Here is a 25279-nt window from a genome sequence, read left to right as displayed (position 1 = left end):
TTTTATTGTTTTTCCTTTCTTTTATTTCTTTTTTCGATTTAATGAAATGATAACGTGGGAGCAGCTACTGCAGTAAGCAAAAACAACTAAATTATTATCGCTGTGATTTGACAGACTTACAATGAATGAATTTAACTTTAAGTCTCTAACAAGATCAAATTGGTTTTATTTTTTACAAATTAAACAATATTTATATTTATATTTATTTATTATATTATATAGTTCTAATAATATTAAAGACCACTTCAGATGCATGTCAATTTAATAAAATTACAAGAATATGTACTCAATTTTATAAAATTGTATTTAACTTATTTACCTTGTTTGTCGAAAACCAAATTAAATCGGGTAATTTTAAAATACAATTTCTTAATTTGCAATTTCTGTAAAAAATTTACTTAACGTAAAATGAAATTTCCTAAAATAAAAAAAATTATATATTAGAGACTTGCATTTCGTATTGAATTTTGAAATTGTAGTAGTATTGTAGTACACTTTGTATACTTTGGTTTACATTTTTCTAATAGGTATATTTACATTTCCTTTGAGCAGTGCACTAGCTTTGACAACCAATTTAGCACTTTGAACTGATATCCGGCCCCTAGGCTCATTTTACTTCCTGTGCGCACACATTTCTTATCATTCAGATAGTTGATTGTTTCCGCTTTTCTCTCTTTTTACTTCTCAATGTCATCTTGTTTGGTGCCTTTGTATTCGTGCTTATTTCACTTCGCATTTTTCTTGACGCTTTCGCTTTCATTTTGTCTTAATTACCAATTTAAATGCAAACTTTGGACTGATGAAGATGGATGTGACACCGGCGAACAAAAGGATCGGCGCCAAACGTGTCCTGTCTTATTTTCCATTGTCCCATTGTTGGCCCAACCAACTTTTCAAGTGCCTTTTTCAAGGTCCCTGCATAAATTGTTTGAAAAGTGTTGGTCAGTGATACTTGGGCGGTTCATTCTTTGAATTAATTATGTCCCTTTTGGTTATTTAAAACAGTTTGAACATTTTAACAAGAAGTTTCCTAATTTATATTTCCAAGAAATTTATTCAATTAAATAAAAAGCGTGATTTGACTTTTTAATGAGCTACTGTTTGTATTTGAATTATTTGTATCTAATAATGTAAAAATGTAAATAAATGTTTTTGTAAAAAAAAACAATCAAATCCCAAGTGCTTTTAAATGTTGTTCAACCCACTTAGTAGTTCTATCAAAGTAAGAGAACTTCCATCGAGTCCTAGGGCAAATTGATTTAAATTGCTACTACTAAAAGTTGCTTTCAATTTTCAACCAATTACTGCTGGCCATCAATCAATCACGACTTTTGCCCGAAGTCAGCACTTACAATGCACTACATAAACAACGGCTGACACACATAAATAACCCCATTACAAACCTAATTACAATCAATAACAATTTTATTGCTCGACCAACGACAAAAGCGAAAATGTCAGAACTGAAATTGTGGCAGCGATATCGATCTCACTTGTTGACATGGGGCAATTACAAACCAACAAAATGCAGTGCACTGCAGGCTGCAGCCAAGAAAATTTATAGAAAACTAGATAATTGAATGGGAAAGGGGGGAAACACCCACGCAAAACAAAAACCACTGGCAAACTGGTTGACAAACTAACCGCAAAGACTGTAGACGCCCACTGCCAAGTAAGTTGTACCATTAAAAAAAATAGTTTATATATATATATAGAGACGCCTCTACAGGAGCACTTCCTTTTCTTGACCCAACAAAAGTGTAACCTGATCTTAAAGTATCTTGTCATCTGGCTGGGTGTTGCCCACACTTTGCTCTGTAATTAATTATTTGATAAAAGTACAAGCATTAAGTCAATTAAAACTAAATTTATGCCAAACGTTATCTGATGCTGACAAAAGGCGTGATTTACTTTATATGCATGCACCAGTATGTTTGTTTATATTTTAGTGGAGTTGTCTTTTCTTCACTTTTCCCATTTTTGCTTCGATTAGGCTTAGAAACGAGTTTAGCGCTAAATATATAAATAGTGTTATTAATTTCTCATAATTGGTTAGTGAATATTTTAAAAAGTGGCTTGACAATAATTTATACAATTTAAAAAGCAAATAAAATCCAAATGCTTTCATTGTTATTTATATTATTTTAATTTTATATTTTAAGATCATTTTAATTTTATATTTTAATATAATCTGTTGATTTATTTGTTGATATTTAAACTAAATCGAAAACCATTATGGATCGTTTGAGATCAAAAAATAAAACATTTAATTTAAATTTTCTTTTATTTCTATATCATATTAAAATATATATTTTTTGTTTTTTAGTGGCATATACAGTATTGTGGCCAATTCTAAATTATTTAGATTAAGGAGGTATTTTAACAATTGATTTTAAGTGTAGTCTTTGTTTATTATTAGAAAAGGATTTAAAATTTAATTTATACGTTACTTTTCATTATAAAACAAGAGAGAACGCTATAGTCGGGTGCCCCGACTATCAGATACCCGTTACTCAGGTAAAGGGAGTGCGAGGGAGATGGAGATAGAAACTTTGATCACGCATAACTTTTTAACGAATGGTCCGATTTGAAAAATTTCTTCTACATTTCGATAGGTATTGATAAACACAATAAAACTGCATTTATACTTTTCCGAAATATTTAAATTTTTAAAATCGTATATTAGCGATTGTGGGCGTTAAAGGGGGCGTGGCACCTTTTTGAAACAAACTTGCGCTGCGTAGGAACTCCTAGATTCTGCATGCGAAATGCCAATCTTCTAGCTTTTATAGTTTCCGAGATCTCAGCGTTCATACGGACAGACAGACAGACGGACAGACAGACGGACAGACAGACGGACAGACGGACAGACAGACGGACAGACGGACAGACGGACATGGCTATATCGACTCGGCTAGTGACCCTGATCAAGAATATATATACTTTATAGGGTCGGAAACGCTTCCTTCTAGCTGTTACATACTTTTGCACGAATACAATATACCCTTTTACTCTACGAGTAACGGGTATAATAATAATTTTTAAATAATTTTTACTTAAAATTTAAAATCGATCGAACGATAAATGTTAGTTTCCGTAGCTTAAATACCGGGAAAGGAATAGCTAAAACTTTAAATGTCGTTTATTAAAACCACATTTTGAAAGTCCGTGCTTACCGACACGAAAATGTATCAACCTAATTTATTCTTTATTATTGCTTCCAACTACCATGCAAGCATTTAATTTGCATTCTTGTATAAATCATTTATGCATTTCCCACAAACCAAAAAAAAACACCGAGCAATCAATCAAAAAAGCGAGGCAAAAGCCAGGATCCGCCAATTTAAACGCTCATTAAAGGAGAACCAAGGAATACATTTCGTGGGTGGAGTAGGAAAATGTCCAAAATGGGAACTGCGACAAGCGCACAATTTGCTAATGTTGACGCCATTATTGTATAATTTTCGTTAAGTGGGCGGGGCAGTCGGCGGCGGTCGGTCATTTGTATAGCAAACCGCAAATGTCGACGCTGAGGTTTTCCTAGCCGTTTTCCATGATTTTTTCACCGACCATTTGGTTTCTTTTTTGACAGTTTCCGCGTCATTTTTCTATGGCATTTTACACAGAAAATATTTTAAATAGTATAATTTTATAAAGTATAATAAAGCAAAAATTCTTTTGGAATACAATTTTTTTATAATTTATTTCAGTGATTGCATTAAATGAGAAAATAATATTAAACACCTTCAAAGACATAACTAAAATCTAATTTACTTTAAATCTAAATTATATAAAATTCATTAAAATTCAATTCAATGACCTCCTATAACAGATAATTATTTATTTTTTTTAATTATAAACAATTACTTTTAGAACAATGGTAATTACTTTTAAAAGTAATGTACAAATTTGCCTTGCAGGATTTCATTCGTGTAATTGTTTTAAAAAACCATAAATAAAATAATACAAAAGTAGGATTAAGTTGATCGTATTGATACGTAAATCTTTTAAAAAATCAGTGCTGTTTTTCTTTATCCATTATTGTTTTTCTCTGTGCATTGCCGAGAGGGTAGTCCTTTTGGAGGTGCAAGCCCAGACCTCGTCATTATTTTGGCATTATGTGTGTGGGGGGAGGGGGGAAAGGGAACGGATGGGGCTACCAAGTTTTGGTTGCTCACAAACATTCGTAAATGTCATTAACAGTTGTAACGGCTTCGGGGCACGCCCACCACCCAGAACTTTATGCGGTACGTCCGGCCAACCGAAAAGGAGGCAGAGCGGGAATTTTTACACAAAATTACTTCTTTTATTCGCTGACTGACATTCATCATCATCATCAGCCGCAGTTTTCTGCTAGCCCCATGATTTATGCCCCATCATATTTTGTATTTTGATTCAACTTGAAATCGACTTGGGGGTGTGTTGACCTTAAAGTCGTGTTAGTTCTAAGTGAAAATCGATGTATAGAGCTTATCTAGATTCAAATGACTTTGTTAAATGAGTTTGATCAATCATAGATTTTGTCAACTGAGTTTTTGTAGCAATATCTTATCGTTAATTTAGTTTTTGTTTCCCCAGTGATCTGTAATTTATTTTCTTAAATGGCATGTAGTATTTAATTTAACCTTAAATTTCTAAGTTTAAAAAACAATTTAAGTCCATAGTTCTCACAAAACCCAAATAATAACTCCAATTGTTGTGCGTTTCTTTATAGCATAGAAACTAAGTTTTTATTTCATATTTAAGTGTAAAAAGTACTTCCTATATGCATACCATATAGATTTATAAGTAATGAATATTTAAGGTGTCTAGATCTTAAGCGTTTAAATTCGTACAGCTAGATGTGTTGGGAGTCTTTTTAACTAAGCTTATGTGTGTGAAGTTTTGTGTTGTTAAATGTTCGTCGGCGAAAGTAAAATCAAATTTTGTACTAAAATCAATGGGGGCGGGGGGCATATTTGATGGTCTAGAACAATATGGATACGTATTCATATATACAAATTTGAAACATAAAAAATAAACTGAAATAAAAATGGAAACAAAAAAATAAAAAGTCAACTAATGCGACAGTTAAGTCCTTAGTAAATCCGTGGCAGGACGTAGCTGCGCACCTGGGTGCTATAGCGATGCCATGAGGAGTGATAGCGCGCCTGATTCCTTGCGTTCGCTCGGGTGGCGCGATGCAGCAGCAGCAGGATGATCAAACTGAGACCCAAAACTGGGGGCCAGGCAGGACGCAGAGCCATAGGAGCAGCCAAGGCAAGCAAGGCCAAGATGTCACCCAGGTAATTCGGCTGTCTGACCCATCCCCACATCCCGCTGAGCAGCAGACGGCTTCCCTGATACGTGTGAATCGTCTCGATGTTGGCGAAGATCGGACTCTGCGCGTTCACCCGGTATTTGTACTTGTAGGCGCAGCTGAAACGCTTCACCAGCAATCCCAGGGATAGCAGAGCAGCCACTCCCAGCGGGGCATACCAGCAGGAGATGGGAACGCGCTGTTCGTAGAAATACTTGGTAACCGCCGTCAGCAGATAAGGAGTGGCTGCATAGCGCAGGAGCAACAAACATCCATAGCCTTCGTGTTGCAACTCAAACGACGAGCTCAAATGGTGCTCGAAAATGATGGCGTCCAGAACGTAGAATAGCAAACAGCTGGCCGAGAGCAGGGTGCCCGCATCATAGTTCACATTATTCCAGTAGTATTTAGCCAGGTAAAGATATCCCTCCTGTTCCAGCTGTGGCTTCTGGGGCCACACGAGAGTCTGGTAAATGTAGCAGGCGGCATACAGCAAAGTCGTCGCCAGCGAGAGGCGGTACTGGAACTGCTTCCAATCCACGCGCCCCAGCCACTTGGGATTCAGTTGTCTGCCCAACGCGAAATCAACCACGAAGCTGCCAGTCCTGCCATAATCATTGGTCAGTGTCTGGCGGAGCACATTGTACTTGGCGGTGTCCACCAGCCAGTAACTCCAGGCAGCTGCCACAAAGGCTCCGACAAGTCCAAAAATGCAGAAACGTAGATAGTGACGCAGAACGAATGTCACCACCGGATACTTTAGATATTCGGCGATTCCACCAGCAATCAAAAGGGTAAGTGAAACTGTTAGAGCGTTAAAATTGTAGGTCTCGCGGGTGAGATGAACCCTTCGTCCTGGCAGCAGGGCCACCAGCAGAAAGACCACAGACTGATAGGCGGCAAAGGCACCGACCACTCGAGGCTGGAAAACCTGGCGTGTCAAATAGTTCACATCCAACAGAATGCCCAGATTAAGGTGCTTAAACTGACAGGCATTCCGGGCCGTACAGCTCCAGGTGAGATAGTACACGGCGGTGGGCAGTAGGAGCAACAGAAGGAAGGCTCCCAGCCATCCTCCGAATTCTCGGGGAGCCTTCAACTGCCGGCAAGATGTTTCCGCCACCGGTGTGGCCGATTTGTGAGTGACATTGAAGCTACGGAACTCCTCCTCCAGCTCGTCTTCCTCCTCAATATCCTCCTCTCCCGTGGAGTAACTACGCTTTGAAGACTTCTCATCATCGTATACGGATCGAGACACACTCCGGCTGTACCGACTGCCTTCTTCGGTGTTTGTCACTGGTGTTCCAGCTAAATTCGATATGGTTTTCGACACCGATCGCCGGAGTCGCTCGGTAATGCGTTTGCGAATGGAATCTGTGTCCACCTCGCTATCGCCCTCAGCACGGATCTCTATGCGCTCGGTGGTGGTGGTGCTGCTGGTTGTGGTGCTGCTAAAATTGTTGCCGCTGTTCACAGAGCTTGTGTTGAAGAATTTATTTGGAGCACCGCTGGATGTGTTGGTGGTTAACGTCATGGGCAGACTGCTGGTCGACTGACGAACTGGCGATGGTACCTGCAATTTATCAAATTGATTAGTAAGGATTTCTAGTGTTATAAGCATAGATCGGTATTAAAACTAGAATCCGAGTAATTCAGATGCATGATAAAATGGTTGATGCTGAAATTTTATGTATGTTAACCCTCTAAGACTACTTTCCAAAATAAAAGAAAAAAGTATTCAAATAATTTATTTTTAAGTGAATGAATGCTTCTAAGCTCAAATATGTGCTTAGAAATAACGTAGAATCTTTGGTTCACCTGTAAGGTGAGAAGAAAGGTAAGCGGGCCTGAAGGCACGCTTGAAGCTTTGAGTGAAAAAAAACATTTTCAAGTAATGAAGATTTATTTTATTTTTTCTTATGGTATTCTGCAAAACAGTTTTTTTTCGCTGTGCAGCATAAATGCAGATTGCATTTCGTGCATATGCATTGCGTTTGTGAAGTTTTACAGTGCTTGCAACATTTTTTCCACTGTTTCGATCCAACCAATGTGGGAAATGGTTTAGCTGGTCAAACCGCAAGTCCGATATTGGATGTTTTGATTTTTAACCATGTTTGAGCTGATGCTTTGCTTGTTTTGACTGCAAGAATGGGGAATTTATTGTTCGTGCTTTAATTGACAAAACCGAAGGAATGTGTGAACTTACTATCTCATTTTTGAAAAATGCTTGCTTTCAATACTTCTAAAAAATTTTTACTCTTAGTAGACCAAATGTCTTCTAATTATAAAAATATATCAAAAATCAAAAAGCAATAAGAGCCAAACAAAGTTCTAGTACCAAAACATAGAAATTGTCGTTAGTGTATACTATTAATACCCATAAAGGGCGTGAAATTAACATAAATATTTATATATATAATTTGGAAACAAAGGCTGCACTATATAAGTGACTGTCAATACCATTACTTTCTAGGTTTCTTGATTTCAATGGTTAATCACTGTAATTAGAAGCTAAACTCGGCAACTACAAGTCCGTAATCTCCAACCGAAATTCCCTTATGGTAGCTCATGAAGGCCCCTTGAGCCCTTCAGCTGATAAGCAGTACCCCAACCACCTCAATACCACACGGAAAAAAATATTCGATTTTTTCAGCTGATTCTGATATTTTAACAATGTCAAATGAAAAACCAAAGTTGGAACCATGGGAAAATCTGCCTTCTATATATACATATATACATAAACACCGGTCCGTCATTATAATTATAATGAAAATGATAATGATAATGCTGCTATTTGGTCCAACATTGATTATAAGGGTATCAACTATTTTAAAAGTTAAGGTTAACTGCAACAATTGGTAGAATAAACATATATGTAATTATATATGATTCTTTATAACATAATTATTTGATCGGTATCATGGAAAATAAATTAAAAACTAATAAAACTATAATGCCCTACAATTGATTACAGGGGTATGAACTAAATAGATGGTTATGGTTGATTGTAACGATTAAAAAGTAAACATATTAGTTATCATTACCTAGGGGATTTCATTGGTATAAAAAGTAAATTAAAAACTGACAGTACTTAAAGCATTGACAGGATGTGTGCCATAAGATAAAGATAATTTCTTTATGTGCAGGAGAACTGGTTTCGCGGGGAAACTCACCTCTGGGACCTCTCGAATGGGCGTGCGTGGCTTGATGGCAACCTTGATGGGCAGCGAGGAACCTGATCCGGTCAGCGGGCCCACCGATGACCTGGGTCGGCTGGATCGGCGGGTGCGGGGACCGAGTTCGGGCGAGGGCGGTGCCGTGACCTTGTTGCGCGACGGGGAGGCACGTGTCCGGGTGACGGGACCGGTGGCAGCGGCGGCCGAAATGGATCCCGCCCGCCGGGTCACCGGCAAAAGGCTGGGCTGCGCGGATTGTGGCAAAAGTGGACCGCCGGACACTTCGTCCGTGCGACGCGGGCGTCTCAATCGTCGATCCATGGTGTATTCCGGAAAAAAACGTGCTGCAAAATGGAAACTATCGGTTATTACCTCTAGATACTGCTCAGCTGAGTGCTATATTTTATTTATAGTTTACAAAATACACACAATCTATTAATGTACTTAAGTAATTCTGTGTTTTTCTCTTTTTTCTGTATTTTTTTGTGTTTGCGCGCCGAAAGGAAAAGCGACGTCGCTGCCGCAACTGTACATTCCGCAGGCAGCGACGCTGGCAGAGCCCGCTCTCACTCTCTCACTCATTCCTCTGCACTATTTAAACGCTTTTAAAATTAGTTTTATCTACTTTTATCACTTTACAACTTCATTACTCACTGCTTATTTTAGTTGGTTATAGTTTTTCACGTTTTGGGGCCTATGAAATGCCGTAAATTCAGCATAAATTGGCGGATAAAAAAGACGCGCGTCTGTTGTCGGCGGCTGAGGAAATTTTGTTGTAAAATGAGCGCGGCCCTCTTGCGTTGGTATTTTTTAGTGTTGAATAACGACATATGCGCTTAACAGCACGCGACATTTGGCTAACAGTCAGAGCCGAGCGGTAAACTCAAGCAGTAGAAAAAAATAATTTTATATAATTGAAAATCAATTATGACAAGTGTAACAATATAAAATTTTAATGAATTCAGCTCAGAAAATATTAAAAATGTAACAAGCCCATTTCAATTCAAAGGTGCTCTGCCTTAAAATTATTCTTATAGAGATAAAACCTAAGTTATTAAGCTATTACTTAAGTTTAGAAGTGCAGAAAAAACCAAATAATATTAAGCTGGAATAGTTGTAAGTTAGCAAACAAATCGCAAAGGTTGTGGGTATCCTGTAAGCCTAACCTCTGTAAGTCTTAACAGAAATCGTTCAATTTGGCTTGTAAACCACCAAACCGACAGCTCAACTGTAATTAATACCAAATAAAAAAAAGAGAAGAAATATTATTTTAAAATAATTTTAATAGCATTTAAGATCAAAAAAATAGGAAACAAAAAGTGGAATAGCATTCAAATATCTTATTATCTTGACTGTTTACTACAAACTTGGCTTGAAAAGAGCCAGAGTGCCAGCGCTCTAGAGTAACAGAACAGTGCCTGTCATGCTTGGGATTTTTTAGCACCATTCTAGCCCGAAGCTCCTCACACACATAACAAAAGGCAAAAGAAAAATTGTAAATTATTACGGATTTCCCGGACATTTTTCTGTCAGTCGAGAGCAATGTAAGTAGAAAGCATTCGAAAAACACCAACCGCACCACACACACAGCAAAAGCAGACAAAAATGTTGCACCAGCAAAATTCTGGTTATTAATTTGTTATGAAAACGTCTCTCTCACGGCCGCCTCCTTGAAAAAATTGGAAATCAACGAAAGAACCAAAAGCAGCGCTGCGGAATAGCCAGTAAAATACATAGGATCAGATCTAAGGAATCCCCAGGACATCGCCATGGTGACCCCGCAATCGCCGACGCCCATGTTCAATGGATTGGACGATGATCTCTACAATGAGGCCAAATTCGCCCACGAAATCAACGACAAGATGCGGGTACCCAAGAGAATTAAGGCCACTGGCGAATTCTCCGATGAGGATCTGCTGCTCTCCAACCAGAATGGAATGATCAGCTCCTGGAACTACCACGACAAGATTGATATGAATGTGCCGGACCGAATTGTGGTACTGGGCCACAATCAGCACTTGGAGACGCGCTCTGCGCCCCGGGAAATCCAGCTGGAGAACTCCATTCTTCCCAAGAACCCCTCCATCGGACTAGTGCGGGTCCAGACGCCACCGCGCGTCATCACCCTCAGCGATCACCACTTCCCCTCGGCCTCCGAGGAGAGCTCGCCCATCCGGGCCAATGGGCACCACCTATATGGCCATGATCTCGATGATGATGCCGACGACGAGGAGGGTCATCCGGCCACGCAGTACGTGCGCGCCAATGGAGCCGCCCGCATGGGTTTCCACGCCAATGACACCCACTCCGTGGAATCGGACTCTCAGGTGAGAAAATATACGGCGGATTTATCAGCAGGCACTTGAGTTGCATATAGCACTTCCAACGGGGTTTGTCATTTAAAGTGCCTAGAAAGCTAAGAATTCTATATTTTTCATTATGTTACATTTTATTCTGTGGATTTATCACCAAGCAATCGGATTTACTATAGAATAGTGGCATTTCAATCTTCTGATCACTGTTATTCTCATTTAATTAATTAAACATCGATTATTCCTATAATATTTGCCGTTGCGTAGTAATATTTTTTTTGATATCATATTTAAATCGAAAATTAATACTACCCACTCCGTAAAGTGCCAGTAAGAGGAGAAATTCTGCAACATGCAGATGAATTAGAATGCTAGAAAGCGGAGGATTAAATTAAAGTGATTCGAATCGTTGGCCATTCTGGTATACTTTTGATTTGTAATTTTTACCTTTTAATTTCTTAACTTATTAATTTTCAACGGTTTACAATATAATAAATATAAATAATTTTGAATATTCTATATATTAATGATTGTGCCACATTTTGCATTACAAAATTGTATTTATCGTGTCAGATTCTTCGGTGCTGTGTTTTTCACCACAGCTGTCCAAACAAGTTATGACAAAATGCAATAACCAGGAGTGGTAATAGATAGCGATCACTATTCGCTTCCCGCCCATTCAGTCAGCTAAGAGATTATCGAACTGCTGCTTTTATTGATTTGTAGTACTGCTAAGATAAGCCTGACCTAATTCCAACCGACCGTTGCTAATCGCTGGAGTAAGCATGTAGCTCTGGCCGATCCTCTTTTGAAGCCTGGTACTCGCCCTCCTCCGAGTCCTTGAGCCGCTTGGCAAAAGCCTGACACTTCCAGATGTCCACCTCGGTGGCCAGGCACTTGCGAAAATCGAAATCGCAAAGGCCCAGACTGTAAGAGCCCTCCACAGGCTCAAAGTAGTGGAGACCTCTGCCAATCTTGATGACCACTCCCGAGCTGAGCACAATCTTGCGATCGTGCAGGCTGTCGTCCATCTGGAAGTTCATCTGGATGTTGCCAGCGGCCAGGTCGTTCTTCATTTGCTGTAGCATCAGCAACTGATTCTTGGGTGCCACCGCATCGGGTTGCGTGGTCAAGCGAATGTACTTCAGATACCGACAGTTCTTGACCAGCACCTCAAGGAAGTTAATCAGGTTCCTAAAGTGAGGCGACTCAGTGAGATGCGGCTCGTTGAGATGGGCCTCCCGGACGCCATCGTCCAAGTACGGGCCAAACAGCCGTTGGTAGCTCCTGCCCCTCACACCCCGCTCGATGGTGATGTGATCCAACATGCGGCTGGTGTGCAAGTGACCCTTCACTTGATCCCTCAGCTGTTTGGCCCGTGCCTCGTACATCTTCAGGTATTTCCCACAAAGCTGGCGGCGACTCGGCTCCGCCTCAGCCATTTGGGACAACTTGGAGATGCTCTCCTCGTAGAGCAGAATCGCCTCCATGATGTGACCCGTCTGCTCGCACTTCAGGGCATTGATAATCGGCGCCAGCTTTGGCAGCTCGCCATCATTTACGTCGGCAATGTTTGGGGTGGCAGTCATTGTTCGGACCCAAAAAAAATGGTTTACTTTACAGAAATTTTGATTAAGGGGGTAATTTATTGAATCCTTATTGTTGGCCCTGAAAACTTATCTGACATTAGAGATTTTTTGGGTGAAATTTTCTACAATCGATTAGCTATTTAAGCCCAGTGCTTATATTCAAATATTAAATTTGTTTAGAAACACCGACAAATATTAAAAAAAAATGCATCAGAAATGTACTATTTTCCAAGTTTCTATAAACTAGTATTAATTTGAAATTTTATTGAACACAAAGCATACTAATACTATACTTATACAAACCATACAAGATCTGTTTAATTGCTTTACCAGACGTTTAAATGGTAACCATATATTTAGTGGATTTATTCCAACAGGATTTTTAATATAAAAATGTTTAAAACTCGCTATCGTTTTGAAAAAATTCTCTTCAAAAAGAGAAATATATTAAATAATATATTTCTTAAACAACATTTTTAAAGGTTTTTAGTGTCAATCCGAATCTGTCAGAAGTATTAGGGGGAATTTTTGTTTAAAGGGGGAAGGCGATATTGGTCACCAAAATCTCCCATTTGCAGTATATTTTTTAACCCAACACTGAGATGGTACAGTCGAATATAATTAGCCAGATGAGTCACTAATCCCCGAACGCTTCTCTTTTTTTCCCAGTTGACCACGGGCAGTGCCAGCAAACGCTCGCAGTTGAACCAGCAGCAGCACAACAACCTAGATGCCTCGATGCTGGCGCATCGCGAGGGCACGCCCATGGGCGAACTGACGCCCCACGAGGAGATCCTGTATCTGAGACGCCAGCTGGCCAAGCTGAATCGCCGGGTGCTCAACATCGAGATCAACAACGAGCAGCGCACGCAGCGCGAGAAGATCGTCTACTGTCTGGGCCTCGCATACTTCGTCCTCAAGACAATATTCTGGCTGAATCGCAATTAGATGGACATGGGGCACAGTTGATGGTTGGCGATCTTCGGTGGGTGCTAAGACAACCACCTCCCTGTGGACACCCTTTTGGAACAGCTTCTTTCGTTTCTTGACTTCTTTGTTTCTTTTGTGGAAAGGCTCTGAGAGAGACTTTGTTTTTTGTTTGCCATAACTTCGTAGTCTAAGCTCGATAATAAATAAGCGCAACACCGTTCTGTTTTGTACACCGTGGAAAACCAAAAAACAAAGGCCCCATACTTAATTCGTAAGATCTGGCACTATTTAAGGAGCATGTATCTAAATTTAAGCTTTAATCTATACGTGTTTCACCTGAGCAACCCTCCTCAATATGAATCCGAATCATCAAACCATTGCACTGAAAAGATATTGTTTAAAGGTTGTCTCTGTTGTAGATCTGTTAACATTTGATAATCCCAAAGTGAAGACAAGAACTCTAATGGTATTTGTATGCGATATCCCATACGATAAATAGTTAAATATATATAATAGTACATTAAATCCCACAGAAATCATTGCATTGATTTTTGCATAACTACCGGAAACGAAAGAAATCATTTTAGAGTGTAGCACGAATCAGCTATTGAATTCATAATAAAATAAAACGTTTAAAGTACCAAAACAATCCACGTCTAGTTATTATTGTCCCAGCAAATAAAGAGAGCTCGATTTTCAACGCATTTAAAAAATGTATTTATTTTATTTTGTTGGTTTTCTCATTAAATTATACGTATAGTTATCAATTAAAACTACCGATTAAATGCAATTACATCTGCTTTTGTCTCATCTACCTTCCGATTTCCTCTTCTGCTATACATCTTTAGCTAACAAGACGTTAAACATTAAGTTTAATGCAAAATGACGAAAAGACCTGAGCGAAATTTCGTTTGTTTCATTTGCGGTGTTTTGTTTGTGTATGTGAAAAGATTGTTTTTCCCTTTCTCCAGCCCGATCATAAAATGTACAGATCATAATCGAATCGATTTCATCCAACTACCGAGAGAACAACTAGCAATTTTTGTATCTTTTTTATTTTTAATGGAATTATGTTATCGTTTACTTTACAAATTTTATATGCAAGATATATTTTCTCTTCAATTTCCCAAACGCATCGCTTATCTTAGCGAAACGTCGCAGAATCGAAAAAAAATAAACACCTCAACGTACATCCTTCTTCTCTTTCCTTTTTCTCCTTTCCTGTTGGCTGTCCTCTTTGTTTATGGGTATTATAAAAGAAACGACTACTATAAACTTAAATTCATATGTATAAATACAGATTTGCTTATTTTCGCGTATTTTTGTTCTCTCGTATGTATAATTTTAGTTGCAACCTCAACAGATCTTGTTTGTTGATGTTGTTGATGAGATGACAGATTGGGCTTTCTGTAGTATTAAGGGGGATAGTGGATGTTGGATGCTGAATGTGGTGTTGCCACCAGTGTTTTTGTATTGTGGGTTCTGGCTGGTTGTGTGTGACTTGGTGATGGATAATAGAGGTTGGGTGAGCAGTCTACTCGCTCTCATCATCATCGTCCTCGTCGGACTCATCCTTCTTGCTCTTCTTGGATGGTTTTTTCGCTGGTTTCGCGCGCTTTTTGGCTCCACCGTTGGCAGCACCGCCACCGCCGCCGTTGGCCTCGAACTCCTTGACAGCCCGATCGTAATCGTCCTTGGCCTTGGCAGCCTTGGCCTCCCACTCCTAAAGAAACAACAAAAAGAAAACCAGTGAATCAGTGAGATGTTTTTGGGATTATGGACTGCCAAGTTTACTTACCGACTTGTCCTTCATTGCCCTCCATAATTCGCCACCGCGTTTGGCCACCTCGGTGACTTTAATGCCGGGATTCTCCCGTTTGATCGACTCGCGGGCACTGTTGAGCCACAGCATGTAGGCGGAGAGTGGGCGTTTTGGTTTATCGGCCATTTTAGTTTGTGTTTGTTGATACTATTTAACAAGTGTTACAACTAGGTCTTTGTGCTTCGAGCTGTAAGTAAGAAGAGGGTAAATTATTAATATAAAAATTTAGATACGATTTTTTCTTTAGATGCAGATAACGTAAGTTTCAACACCTTTACCAAATAGACTAATTTACAGGAAAAATTGTGGGAATGATTTTGGTTTCCATCAGTTTGAAGTTTGGCAAATGTGACTAGCATGCTTTACAAATTTCTTTTTATCATTTATTTATTATTTCTTCTCCCATTATTTACAGATTCCCGGCTAAACTTCTATTGATTAATACTACTATTTACAAGTTGCAGACTATATAGTAAATAGCACTATAACTAGCTGTCTAATATTTATTAATTGCGATTAATATATTGCAATTAATCTATAACACTGCCCTAGAGTACAGAACTTTGGACTTAATTAAACGCTTTAATACTCTTTACTTTGTTTTATTTTAGGATATTAACAACTTCAAGAATTGTAAAGTAGAAGTATAAGTGTAAAATACAATTTCTTGCATCTACAAACATTATACTTAGAAAGACTAATTTTCTTTGAAACTATTTAATACAGTAGTATTTGCCTAAAGTTTATTTATTTTTTCTTATTGTTGTGTTTGTGTATTTTTACTAAATAACCTATAACTGCTCTGTAGTACTGTACTCCTCAGCGAAATCTTTAATTCAAAATGTTATGGGCAGCACATTTTCTTTTTAGCAGCGCGCCATGTTCCTGTACCAACAAAAGCATGAAGAGCAGCAGTAGACTGAGATGGCAAGCCACCACCGAGGGAAAGCAATGGCGGAACAAGTGAGATGCCACTAATACTGGAGCTGCTCAAGCACTCTGTTAAAGCAAAAAACTGAAAAAATGCGCGCGCGCGCTCTTTCTCTCGCGCCTCTTGCTTCTTCTATCTGCTTGAACGCGCGCCACTTAATAATTAATATGAAATTAATTGGCGTTCCATGGAGAAATATGTGTGAACCTTGAAAAGCAGCTATTTAGCGGTCCTATAGGGCCTGCTATTTGGCTAACAGAGGCTCTAATTTCGAAGGCGAGTGCGAAACACAGCGAAATGGCAACACACTTTTTCTGTATGCGATGACTGCCTTATATTGGTACAGACTGCGGCGCGCTCTCAAAAGGCAGGAAAAACATGTAAAATGCTAGGAAAAAGGCATTTTCAGGTACAGGTTTTTCAGAAAAACACTTATTTGTTTGCTTTAAAGAAATTATTTAAAGAGTTCGGTTAAGTAAAGTCAACATTACTACGTGTTAACTCTGAATTGACCGTGCCTCTCTTTGAACTTGCTCTTGCTTAATGAAATTTAAAAAATAACTATTTATTCAAATAGGCAGCAGGTTTAGCACTTTATATGTCTTGTATTGATTCACAAAATGTATGTTTTTTGAAGTTTTTATTTTTGCCCTGCGTCCACCAACCTTTGTCGTTTAATTTTGAAAGAAAACTGAACGAGTATGCTTCGACTGCCAAAAATGAAGGCGCCGCTCTCACACGTACTTCGCTGCCTCTGCCGCAGTCGACGTCGTCGTTAGCAGAGGTGCGCAAAAATGAAGGCGGCAGATGTTGGCGAGAGCGGGAGAGAGTTGCGTGGCTTTGTGGTTGGCTTTGTTTTTTGGGTTTTTTGTTGGTGTTCCAAGTAAAACTTTTGTTAATTGTAGATATTAACAATACACATATATTCTAATATCTAACAGCAAAACAAACTAATTAATAGGCCAAATAAGAAAAGGCTAAAAGATGTACTCTCCCTGGCAGAGAGCGAAAGAGCACAATTTTTACTCTCCTGCTCTCTCACCGAACCGGCAAATTAAAAGAGAAACGCTAAATGTCGGGTAAAAACAAATGAACAAAAACGCATATCTTATAGGAAATAGTATAGTAAAAAAAAGGCGCGCGGCTTGCTGTCTGCTTGTAAATAATTTTTTCAAATTTGCAAGTTTTGGGCGAAAAATAAGTAAATTGCGACGACGGCGGCCATTTTGAGGCGAGGCCAAGAAACAGCGAGCAAAGAAAAAGTCAAAGCCAAAATGGCAACGCTTTCTCTGCTCTTCGTTTTTGCTTTGGGGTACAGACAAGCGACAGCTTGACTTTTCACTAATAAAAATCACGCAATAAACTGCATTTTGAATAGACTTCACTCTTCACACAACTGGGCACTAATTTGTGTTGCAACTTATTTAGTACTTTTTATATTATTTTGCACAATGTTTCAGAAATAAGAACTGAGGACAGAAACCAACCTTGCTCGTGTGTTGCTCGAAAAAAACTGTACGGAACAACGCGTCTGTCGGCAGAACGAAAGCGAGTAGGTAGAAGAAAACGCCGCATGGCAGCGACGTCGGCAGCGCTGCCTTAGTAGTGGTGAGAGCGTTTCTCTCGCTCTCCCTATCTTTCTCTCTCTGTGCGATGCCGAGCAAAACGGAAAACGATAAATGGCATGTAAAAACAAATAAAACGCTAAGCAGGGAAAATGCGTTTGGTACGATAATAGACCATCTATGTAGATAGAATAGAAAATATAGTCAATTTTACCTTTGATTTCGGTGGGACTGCAACTATTTTGCAGTATCCAATTTTCTTCCAGCTACACATACTAGCAAGGAAACTAGAGCTAAACTCTCTCACTGGAACAGTACGAGTACACACGCCACAAAAAGACCGAGGGTCGCCTTTTAAAAATGGCGCCAAAATTTTGTGTGCATCGAATGCCTTAAAAAATTGCAGGGAAAAACAAAAAATAAATACTAACCTTTAGATATTATTATCACATACAAATTTAAAAATCTTAAAAATCATTTTGAAATTTTGGTGCATTTTTTAAAGTTTTCTTTTCACTTGACTATTTCAACTTACTTGTATCTTATTGTTATCAAATTTCGTACTTTTTTATATGGAAACTATTTCCATCCACTCAGTTATAATATGAGAAGCTCTTTCCTTAGCTTGACGAATGTTTCACTTGTATTACGATTTTTTTCCATACAAATGTTTGAACTGATCAAAAGGCAAAAGCAACGAATGCTATACAATTATTGTTTGCCCTTTCGAATTCGTATTTATTTTAGATTATTGGAGGCGACTTCAATTTAAGACATTAATATGTTCCAATTTATTTTTTATTATGATTTTTAATTACATTTTACATTAATTTTCCTTGCCCTTTCGTACAGAAAGAGATTGAACTAAATATTTTAAATCTAACGCCTAAATAAAATTATAATATATTTTTTGGATTATTGCCAGAAGTCTTATATAGGTAATTTTCTATTATGAGTAAATAATTGATTTCAATAATTAAATTTACTTTTTAATCATTTTAAATATATATTCAAAATTTTTTAAACTACGTAGAATATTTTGTTGAGCTCTTTATTTATGTATCAAATATAAAATTTTATTTCAAATGAACAATTTTATTTGTTTTAGATATTTTTTTAATTTTGAAACAATATTCTAATTGGAAAAACTCCCCGTAACCGTTACAATTCGGCCAGATTTTGGCGGCAGATGCTGCCAAGCATTTTCCCACAATCAATTCGTAAATGCCCAACATGGGAACAAAGGGCATGATCCTAGATTGTCGCTGCAGTTTTTCCTACCGAAGGCATAAAGGATAACGATGTCACGCGCTGTTGCAAGCTCACAATAGCCAAGGATAAGACAGGACAAAGGGAGGGCGAGAGCAAAAGGGACGACAAACAGGCAGATGATGATTGAACCTACCTGAAGGGTAGAAACTGCATTCCGTTGCATCCAGATAGTATGAAGGGCAGGGCAAAAGAAAATGCAATATTATTGCACTGTTGTAAGGCAAAAATTATTTCTGTTAAATAACAGCTGCTGTTAATGTTCGATTTCTGGCGATCCCTCTTTAATTCTTCCGCAAAAAGTCCCCAAAAGAGAGGGGCAAAAAAAGAGAGACAAATCTGCATACATTTTATGTGTATGACAAAACAACACAACTTCAGTTTTATTATGGACGTGTACGTAAAAACTTTAAGGGGCGTCTGCAGGATTTTATCAGTGTGGGGGATAACGATCTTCAGTTATTAGAAAATGGTACTAAAAAATTCAATGAATTACAGGGTTAATTTGAATATTAGACACATTTGTCTAACTAAATTCTTAAAGCAGTGATTTTATTCAAAAAACCACCTTGCCCAAGCTCCTATGCAATTATGACTTCAACGTTTATTGTTTAACACAGTAGTGGGGCCACAAGGTATTTCTAGGGGAAAATATTTCCGAGGGTGCTGTTTCCACTAATAACCTACACAATGCGTTAAAGTTAACACAACCGTCCACTTTTGGGGAGGCTGGACCCGAATCCCCCTTGCATCCGCCCTTGCAATTGTGTTTGACCATCTCCATCTCTTACGAGCGCCTCTTGAATAACGGACCTGCGCGCATTCTCTTTCTCTCTTTCGCTTTCCCCACAGCTAAAAAAGCAGCGCTGAAAAAGCAACAAAGCACATCGTCAGCAAATTTTTCCTTCGTTTTTGCTTTTGGAAATGCTGAAATATCGTTGTTTACATGCTTCATTTTAGTTTTTCGGGTGTTAAAAGCATGTCTAAACAGTAACTGTATGAAGTTGAGGCTTTAATGTCAGAATAATGTTTAGGGACAATAAAGTTACTTACATATCTAACTTTAGAAAAATGAATTTACTTTGTTATTTTATATCTTCTAAAATGCTCTTACACCACACGTTTCAAAGGAGATTTTTTAAGAACGATGTAAAATTTTCGCCATTTGTGCTTTGTCTCCCATTAAAAAGCAATCTTGCGAACACACATACACCATCGCAAAAGCAGCATCAAATGAGCGAGACAGAAAGAGAGAGGGGGCGAGAGTGAGGGCGAGCAAAGCAGAAAAGCAGAAAGCAACATGTATAATGCCAGTTGGGAAGCAGCATTTGTTCGGAAAGGTTATCGTTCGTGCTTTCTATCGTTTCTGCTTTTTCATAAGGGGGATTTTTGGAGCGGGTTCTTTAAAAATAAAAAGCCCTTTTGGAAGAGATCGTTTTCAGGCCATAAACATGACGTCACCGCCCGCCTTGGTGGGACTTCCATACCGATTTTCGGATGAGCGCACAGTGAAGTTTGTGGAGCTTTATGGCCGTGAGCCTTGCCTCTGGAACAAGCGTCCATATTTACGGCGAGCTCGAAACGCCGCCTACCGGCGAATCCAGGCAGGAATCAATGCCGATATTGAACCATACGAAACCTGTCTGACAATCCAGGGAGTGAAGATGAAGATCAAAAATCTGCGTACCGGGTACCACCAGGAGCTAAAGAAGATCCGATGCATTTCAGGATATCAACCGAAGACTCCTTGGTTTGCTCCACTTCATGGATTTCTGGCTGAGTTCTTGGACACGGTAAGCAATCTTAAATCGAATTATGATCCCATTTATGTATAAGCTAGATCTTAAAAAGGACTAATCCTTCTTGTTAGGAAAAACTCTTCAAATTCTTTTATTTTATGTACCCATGCAAAACTTATTATCGTGGTCATATCTTTATTTTTTTTTGTACTTATCGGCAATTTTTAAAATCCATTTGACTGAATCGTTTCAACATAAATATTTCACTTTAGAGGGAATGCCCAAAATGGTTCCTGTCAAATAGTAAAAAAAAAAAATAAAAAAAAATAAAAAAAAGAGTCCCACGTAACTACACTACTTTAAAACAAATGGCTTTAAAATCGTTTGTGTAGAAACGGACAGGCGGACATAACTAAATAGACCCTCCTGGTGAGGATGGGATGAAAAATATGAAAAGTAACTACGCCGTTTTTGGGGCTCTTACAAAGAAAGATGGCTTATGAATATTTAACCTTAAACCGGAAATGAAAAAAACTTTACGACTTATATTAAAATATTGTTTCCATTTAACCTCATTAATCACCAAGGGAGTTAAAAATTCATTTTAAAACTTTAAAAAGTCCTGAAAGATTTCACTACTAATATTTTCATAGTCATCAAGTAATGTATTTTAAACATTTTCAATGGGGATAGATTTAGAGTTATGATTGGATCTTTTCGTAATGATATATTTTGTTTCTTATCTATAATCCCAGAATGACTTTGATACCAGCAGCCCTCCTCAACTAAAGCGTCTACAGATTCGTCTCACTAGACTTAAGCCAATTAAGATCCTGACCGAGATCAAACCGGATCCAGATGAAGTATCTGTTCCAGAGATGCCAATAGTTCCTACACCTGCCTCCTTGTTTACTGTTCTCCCAGCACCCATGCCCACGGATCAGCCACCTACTCCCCCGCCATCACTGCCCAAGATCGTTGAGATCAATTCGGCTGCACCTCCAGCCCCTGTTCAGATGCCACTTCCCATATCGACGGCGTGCTCCCTTTCTGAAAAGAGTGAGGTCTTGGGAATCGGGTTGGGATCGGTACCCGTAAGAGGAACTGGAGTTGGGTTGGGAGTAGGATTGCGGGGCGAAGACGAATTCACCTTCTTCGGGTTGAGCGTAGCTGCCCAAATTCGGAATATGCCGTTGGCTAATGCAATGGTGATGCAATCCAAAATCCAGTACATGATCTCCATGGAGCGCCGTAAAATTAGTGGTTACTCTGGCGATGTGGATATGTTTAACTAAAAACTAGATGGAGATGAAGGATCTTATAAATATTATTTGTAATTGTATGTATTTAATTTTGCGCGAAGTATAAAAGCCATATCTGAGAATACGATTCTAAGTGATCTGTTTTGATAATTTAAAAGAGCTTCCTTAATTTAAGAGCAATCTACATATGCTTATTGGCTGTTTTTTTTTTTTTGAGAGCACATAATTTTAAAAATCCTTACCTAAAATCGGAATGTTTTTTATGTTTCCTTACGTTATTGTTAACGCGAACTACAGTAGATGCTCACAAAAGAGATTTTCTAGAATTACAAATTAACAGCCATTTAAGAGAAAACTAAAGAATTGTATTGTGTTTAAGTTGTGTTTTATTTTTAAAATTAAATATATTCATTATTCAACAAATAAATAAAAATGAAATTAAAGGGGCATGCACCTTCAGCCAGAATTTCAATTAAATCAAAATGAATTTAACATTTATTGGTTAACATCTGGTTTTTAGTAAGCATCCGGTTTGTTCAATGAATTTGCTTGTTTTTAAATCTAACAAAACTTAGCTTTAATTTTTTAACATACAAATAAAATGTTTAAAAATAAAGGTGTTTTAAACAAATGTAAGGTAATAAATGTAAAAATATTATATAAAGGTAATAGTATCAAAAAATTATCATAAAATTAAAAAATCTTTCTGTGTATGAATATTTTCATCTAGAAAATATCATTTGAGTTCCCGTCTCTACTGGTTTTAATTTGCGGGAGTTCACTGTGTCGCCGGAAGAAAAGCAGAGAAGCAGAAACGCAAGGCGGCGAGTGGGAGAAAGCAAAAGCAAACTGTACTGTACCGCAAAAGGCAAAGAAGAGAGCGAAATAACCGAAGGCGAAATGGAACCTCTGCCGCTGCCGACGTCGGCAGCGACGCTCTCTCAACGTTTGAATGTTGGTGGTGTAAAATACACGCGTGTAAACTGTGTGTAAATATGACATGATGTAATGCGGTTTATATGTTTCTATGAAATCTATGCAAAATCGACGATATGTGTAGTTTAATTGAGGATATATCTTTTTATGCCGATTTTGGCTTTTTCATCTGGCTGACGCATACCCACACACACATACATACACTCGCTGTGTGTGCTCAAGAAATTCTCAAGAAGAGAGAAAACCGAGACTCTGAAACCGGACGACAAGCGACAACAAAACGCACGGCTATTGTTGTTTTTGCTTATCAGCTTTTCCAGTTTATTCGCAACATATAAACACCCTACCCGAAATCGCGAGTCGGGCTTAACGGTTCCCGCAGCGACTTCACCTGCGACCTTCGATTTGGCAACCGATAAGATCAATGGCATCGCACCCACAGCAGGTGGTACTAATCTGGAGAATTCATCTGTTTCAATCACAGTGGAAATTGCATAACATCAACAGAACGAAAGTATTCAATAGACAGTGTCCACTCAAAAAAGAGAAACTCATGATGTTTATTATTTTTTTTGTAAAAAAAAGTCAATTTGAAATAATAAATTTGTAAGTTATAGACCACTTTTCGTTACTAACTATTTTTATTCAGTTGCAGAAGTAAAACATCCTAGCACAACCATAGCACCCTAAATCTTTGTTATTTATTTGTTATATAACGTCTTGTATTATTTTTGTTAAATTACAAGATATCGGGTTTTATTTTCACTTCAATACAAACTAAATTTGTGTACATATATTAAAGATGTTTTGTTTAATGTTGTTTTTTTGTTTCCAATGAAGCATTTTCAGAGTTACGATAGTCATTAACTATAAACGATCTAGAACTGTACACACAAACCAAAAAAATTGTATTTAAAGAGAGTAGGATCTTAAAATCTTCATACAAATTTGGACCACCCTAGAGAACTTAATATCGGTCGTTGTTCTTCAAGTTTAATTTAAATACTCTGAAAGTGATTTATGATTAGCTATGACTTTTATGTGTTTTTGAGGATACTAGGTGTCGATCCGTAAAACCACCACTGGTTGTCTACTAGACAAGGGCATTTAACGACCAATTTTGTTTTCATATCTTTAGAATAGTTATTTTTTATGGTTTTCCCATAGAGTTAATTTTTGCTTAACATTATATATAATTATATTTTAATAATAAATTAAGCATAAACACATTGATATTAAAATATTAATTTTTTTAAATCTTCCTACTTTCATAGGCGCCAAAAAACACCCATCGATTAAGAGAATTTGGACTGTGGTACGCCCACACTCATATGGACAGGGAATACACATAGTTGCACTTTCGCGCCTCGCTTTAAATTGGGTCACAAATGAGTTAGTTCTGTCCTGTTGCTCGTGTTGGTTTTGCCACTGCTGGTGGTGCAACAATAGGCGCCGTGGAATGTGCCGAAGATACTGAACTTGGCCGTGGATGCCGATGGGGGTATGGGTATGGGTATGGGTAATAGTATGGGTAATGGCATGGGGCATTCGCATTCGCATCCAGTTGTCGCTTGTTGTTGCTAGCGGCCGGCAATCTCTACCCAAAACACACAGGCAAAACAACAAAAACACATCGTCGGACCATCCGTATTATTTAGCGAACCCCCAGCTGTAGCCCACTTTTCCCCTTTTTCCCCTTTTTGGCGCACATGCATCATCGCACCATCGCACCATCAGCTGTTCGGCAAAAACGAACATCGTGGAAGGTGGAATCAAAACCAGAAACAGAAATCGAAATCGAAAGAGAACCAGAACGCAAGGCATTGTAAGTAAAACGGTTCATACCATAGCTTTCGATTCAGATTCTGAATGTGGCAACTGTTTAGCAGAAACAGGATTAAAACGTCTCCATATTCAAAGGATCAATTAAAAGCGGATTACATTCTTGAGACCAATATGATGTGATTAACCACTGATCCTAAAGTAGCTTACAACTAATCCCCAAATGATGAAAAAAGCAACCAAAAAACAGCTTATTGCTACAAAGCATTGCAAGTATTCTGTCACCATTAAAAAAGAAAGATTTAAAGTCTAAGGATACACATATGTACATATGTAACTGACTTTAAAGCTAAACCATTAGTTCAACCTTTCAAATTTAGAAGATTGTTTATTTGTTTTTATTTAGAAAAAAATGTTTTTTTAAGAAGGAAACTTTGTTAAACGTGTTTTTATCACAACTAAAATACCCTTTCCAATAAGATGACTTGACTGAACTGAACTTGCAATTAAAATTAACTATTTGTTTTATATTAGTTTTACTTTATTATTAAAATCTGTGTAAAGGGGAAGTAATAACTTCATTAAGCCCATCTTAATCACTACTAAACGATCCCCTACAAAAACTGGCGCCAAAAAGTTCTTTTCCCTCGAAGCGCGAAGGACCCTC

At 38.1% G+C, this 25279-nt stretch overlaps 5 protein-coding genes across 7 annotated transcripts; 2 read left to right on the top strand and 3 right to left on the bottom strand.

The window, feature by feature from the left end:
* Positions 1-4693: 4693 nt before the first annotated feature.
* LOC108043541 (lamin-B receptor) lies at positions 4694-9231 on the bottom strand. Of its 2 annotated transcripts, XM_017122289.2 has the most exons (3): positions 9130-9231; positions 8473-8819; positions 4694-6872 (listed from the first exon to the last, which is right to left on the bottom strand). In XM_017122289.2, exons 2-3 carry the CDS (start codon positions 8794-8796, stop codon positions 5079-5081), a joined length of 2118 nt encoding a protein of 705 aa, XP_016977778.1. In that variant the 5' UTR covers positions 8797-8819; positions 9130-9231; the 3' UTR covers positions 4694-5078. The 2 variants fall into 2 exon arrangements, with proteins under 2 accessions (XP_016977778.1, XP_016977779.1); XM_017122290.2 differs by lacking the exon at positions 9130-9231 and having other exon boundaries at positions 8473-8833.
* A 662-nt stretch (positions 9232-9893) lies between these two features.
* On the top strand, positions 9894-14010 carry LOC108043537 (transport and Golgi organization protein 11). 2 transcript variants are annotated; one of them, XM_017122284.2, is made up of 3 exons: positions 9894-10019; positions 10172-10802; positions 13046-14010. In XM_017122284.2, exons 2-3 carry the CDS (start codon positions 10245-10247, stop codon positions 13322-13324), a joined length of 837 nt encoding a protein of 278 aa, XP_016977773.1. In that variant the 5' UTR covers positions 9894-10019; positions 10172-10244; the 3' UTR covers positions 13325-14010. The 2 variants fall into 2 exon arrangements, with proteins under 2 accessions (XP_016977773.1, XP_016977774.1); XM_017122285.2 differs by lacking the exons at positions 9894-10019; positions 10172-10802 and adding an exon at positions 12898-12981.
* On the bottom strand, positions 11483-12752 carry LOC108043538 (MIT domain-containing protein 1). The gene has a single exon (XM_017122286.2). It carries the CDS (start codon positions 12374-12376, stop codon positions 11555-11557), a length of 822 nt encoding a protein of 273 aa, XP_016977775.2. The 5' UTR covers positions 12377-12752; the 3' UTR covers positions 11483-11554.
* Positions 14011-14232: 222 nt separating the features above from the next.
* On the bottom strand, positions 14233-17617 carry LOC108043539 (high mobility group protein D). The gene is made up of 3 exons (XM_017122288.1): positions 17547-17617; positions 15105-15315; positions 14233-15029 (listed from the first exon to the last, which is right to left on the bottom strand). Exons 2-3 carry the CDS (start codon positions 15252-15254, stop codon positions 14841-14843), a joined length of 339 nt encoding a protein of 112 aa, XP_016977777.1. The 5' UTR covers positions 15255-15315; positions 17547-17617; the 3' UTR covers positions 14233-14840.
* Positions 17618-20185: 2568 nt separating this feature from the next.
* LOC108043891 lies at positions 20186-22381 on the top strand. Its single transcript, XM_017122705.2, has 2 exons — positions 20186-20686; positions 21388-22381. Exons 1-2 carry the CDS (start codon positions 20201-20203, stop codon positions 21925-21927), a joined length of 1026 nt encoding a protein of 341 aa, XP_016978194.1. The 5' UTR covers positions 20186-20200; the 3' UTR covers positions 21928-22381.
* Positions 22382-25279: the final 2898 nt, after the last annotated feature.

This window comes from Drosophila rhopaloa, unplaced genomic scaffold (assembly GCF_018152115.1).
Source record: "Drosophila rhopaloa isolate 14029-0021.01 unplaced genomic scaffold, ASM1815211v1 contig_115, whole genome shotgun sequence".
Classification (NCBI taxonomy): Eukaryota; Metazoa; Arthropoda; class Insecta; order Diptera; family Drosophilidae; genus Drosophila; species Drosophila rhopaloa.
The sequence above is the reverse complement of the archived record's forward strand: the minus strand, read 5'-3'. Positions and strand labels throughout refer to the sequence as shown.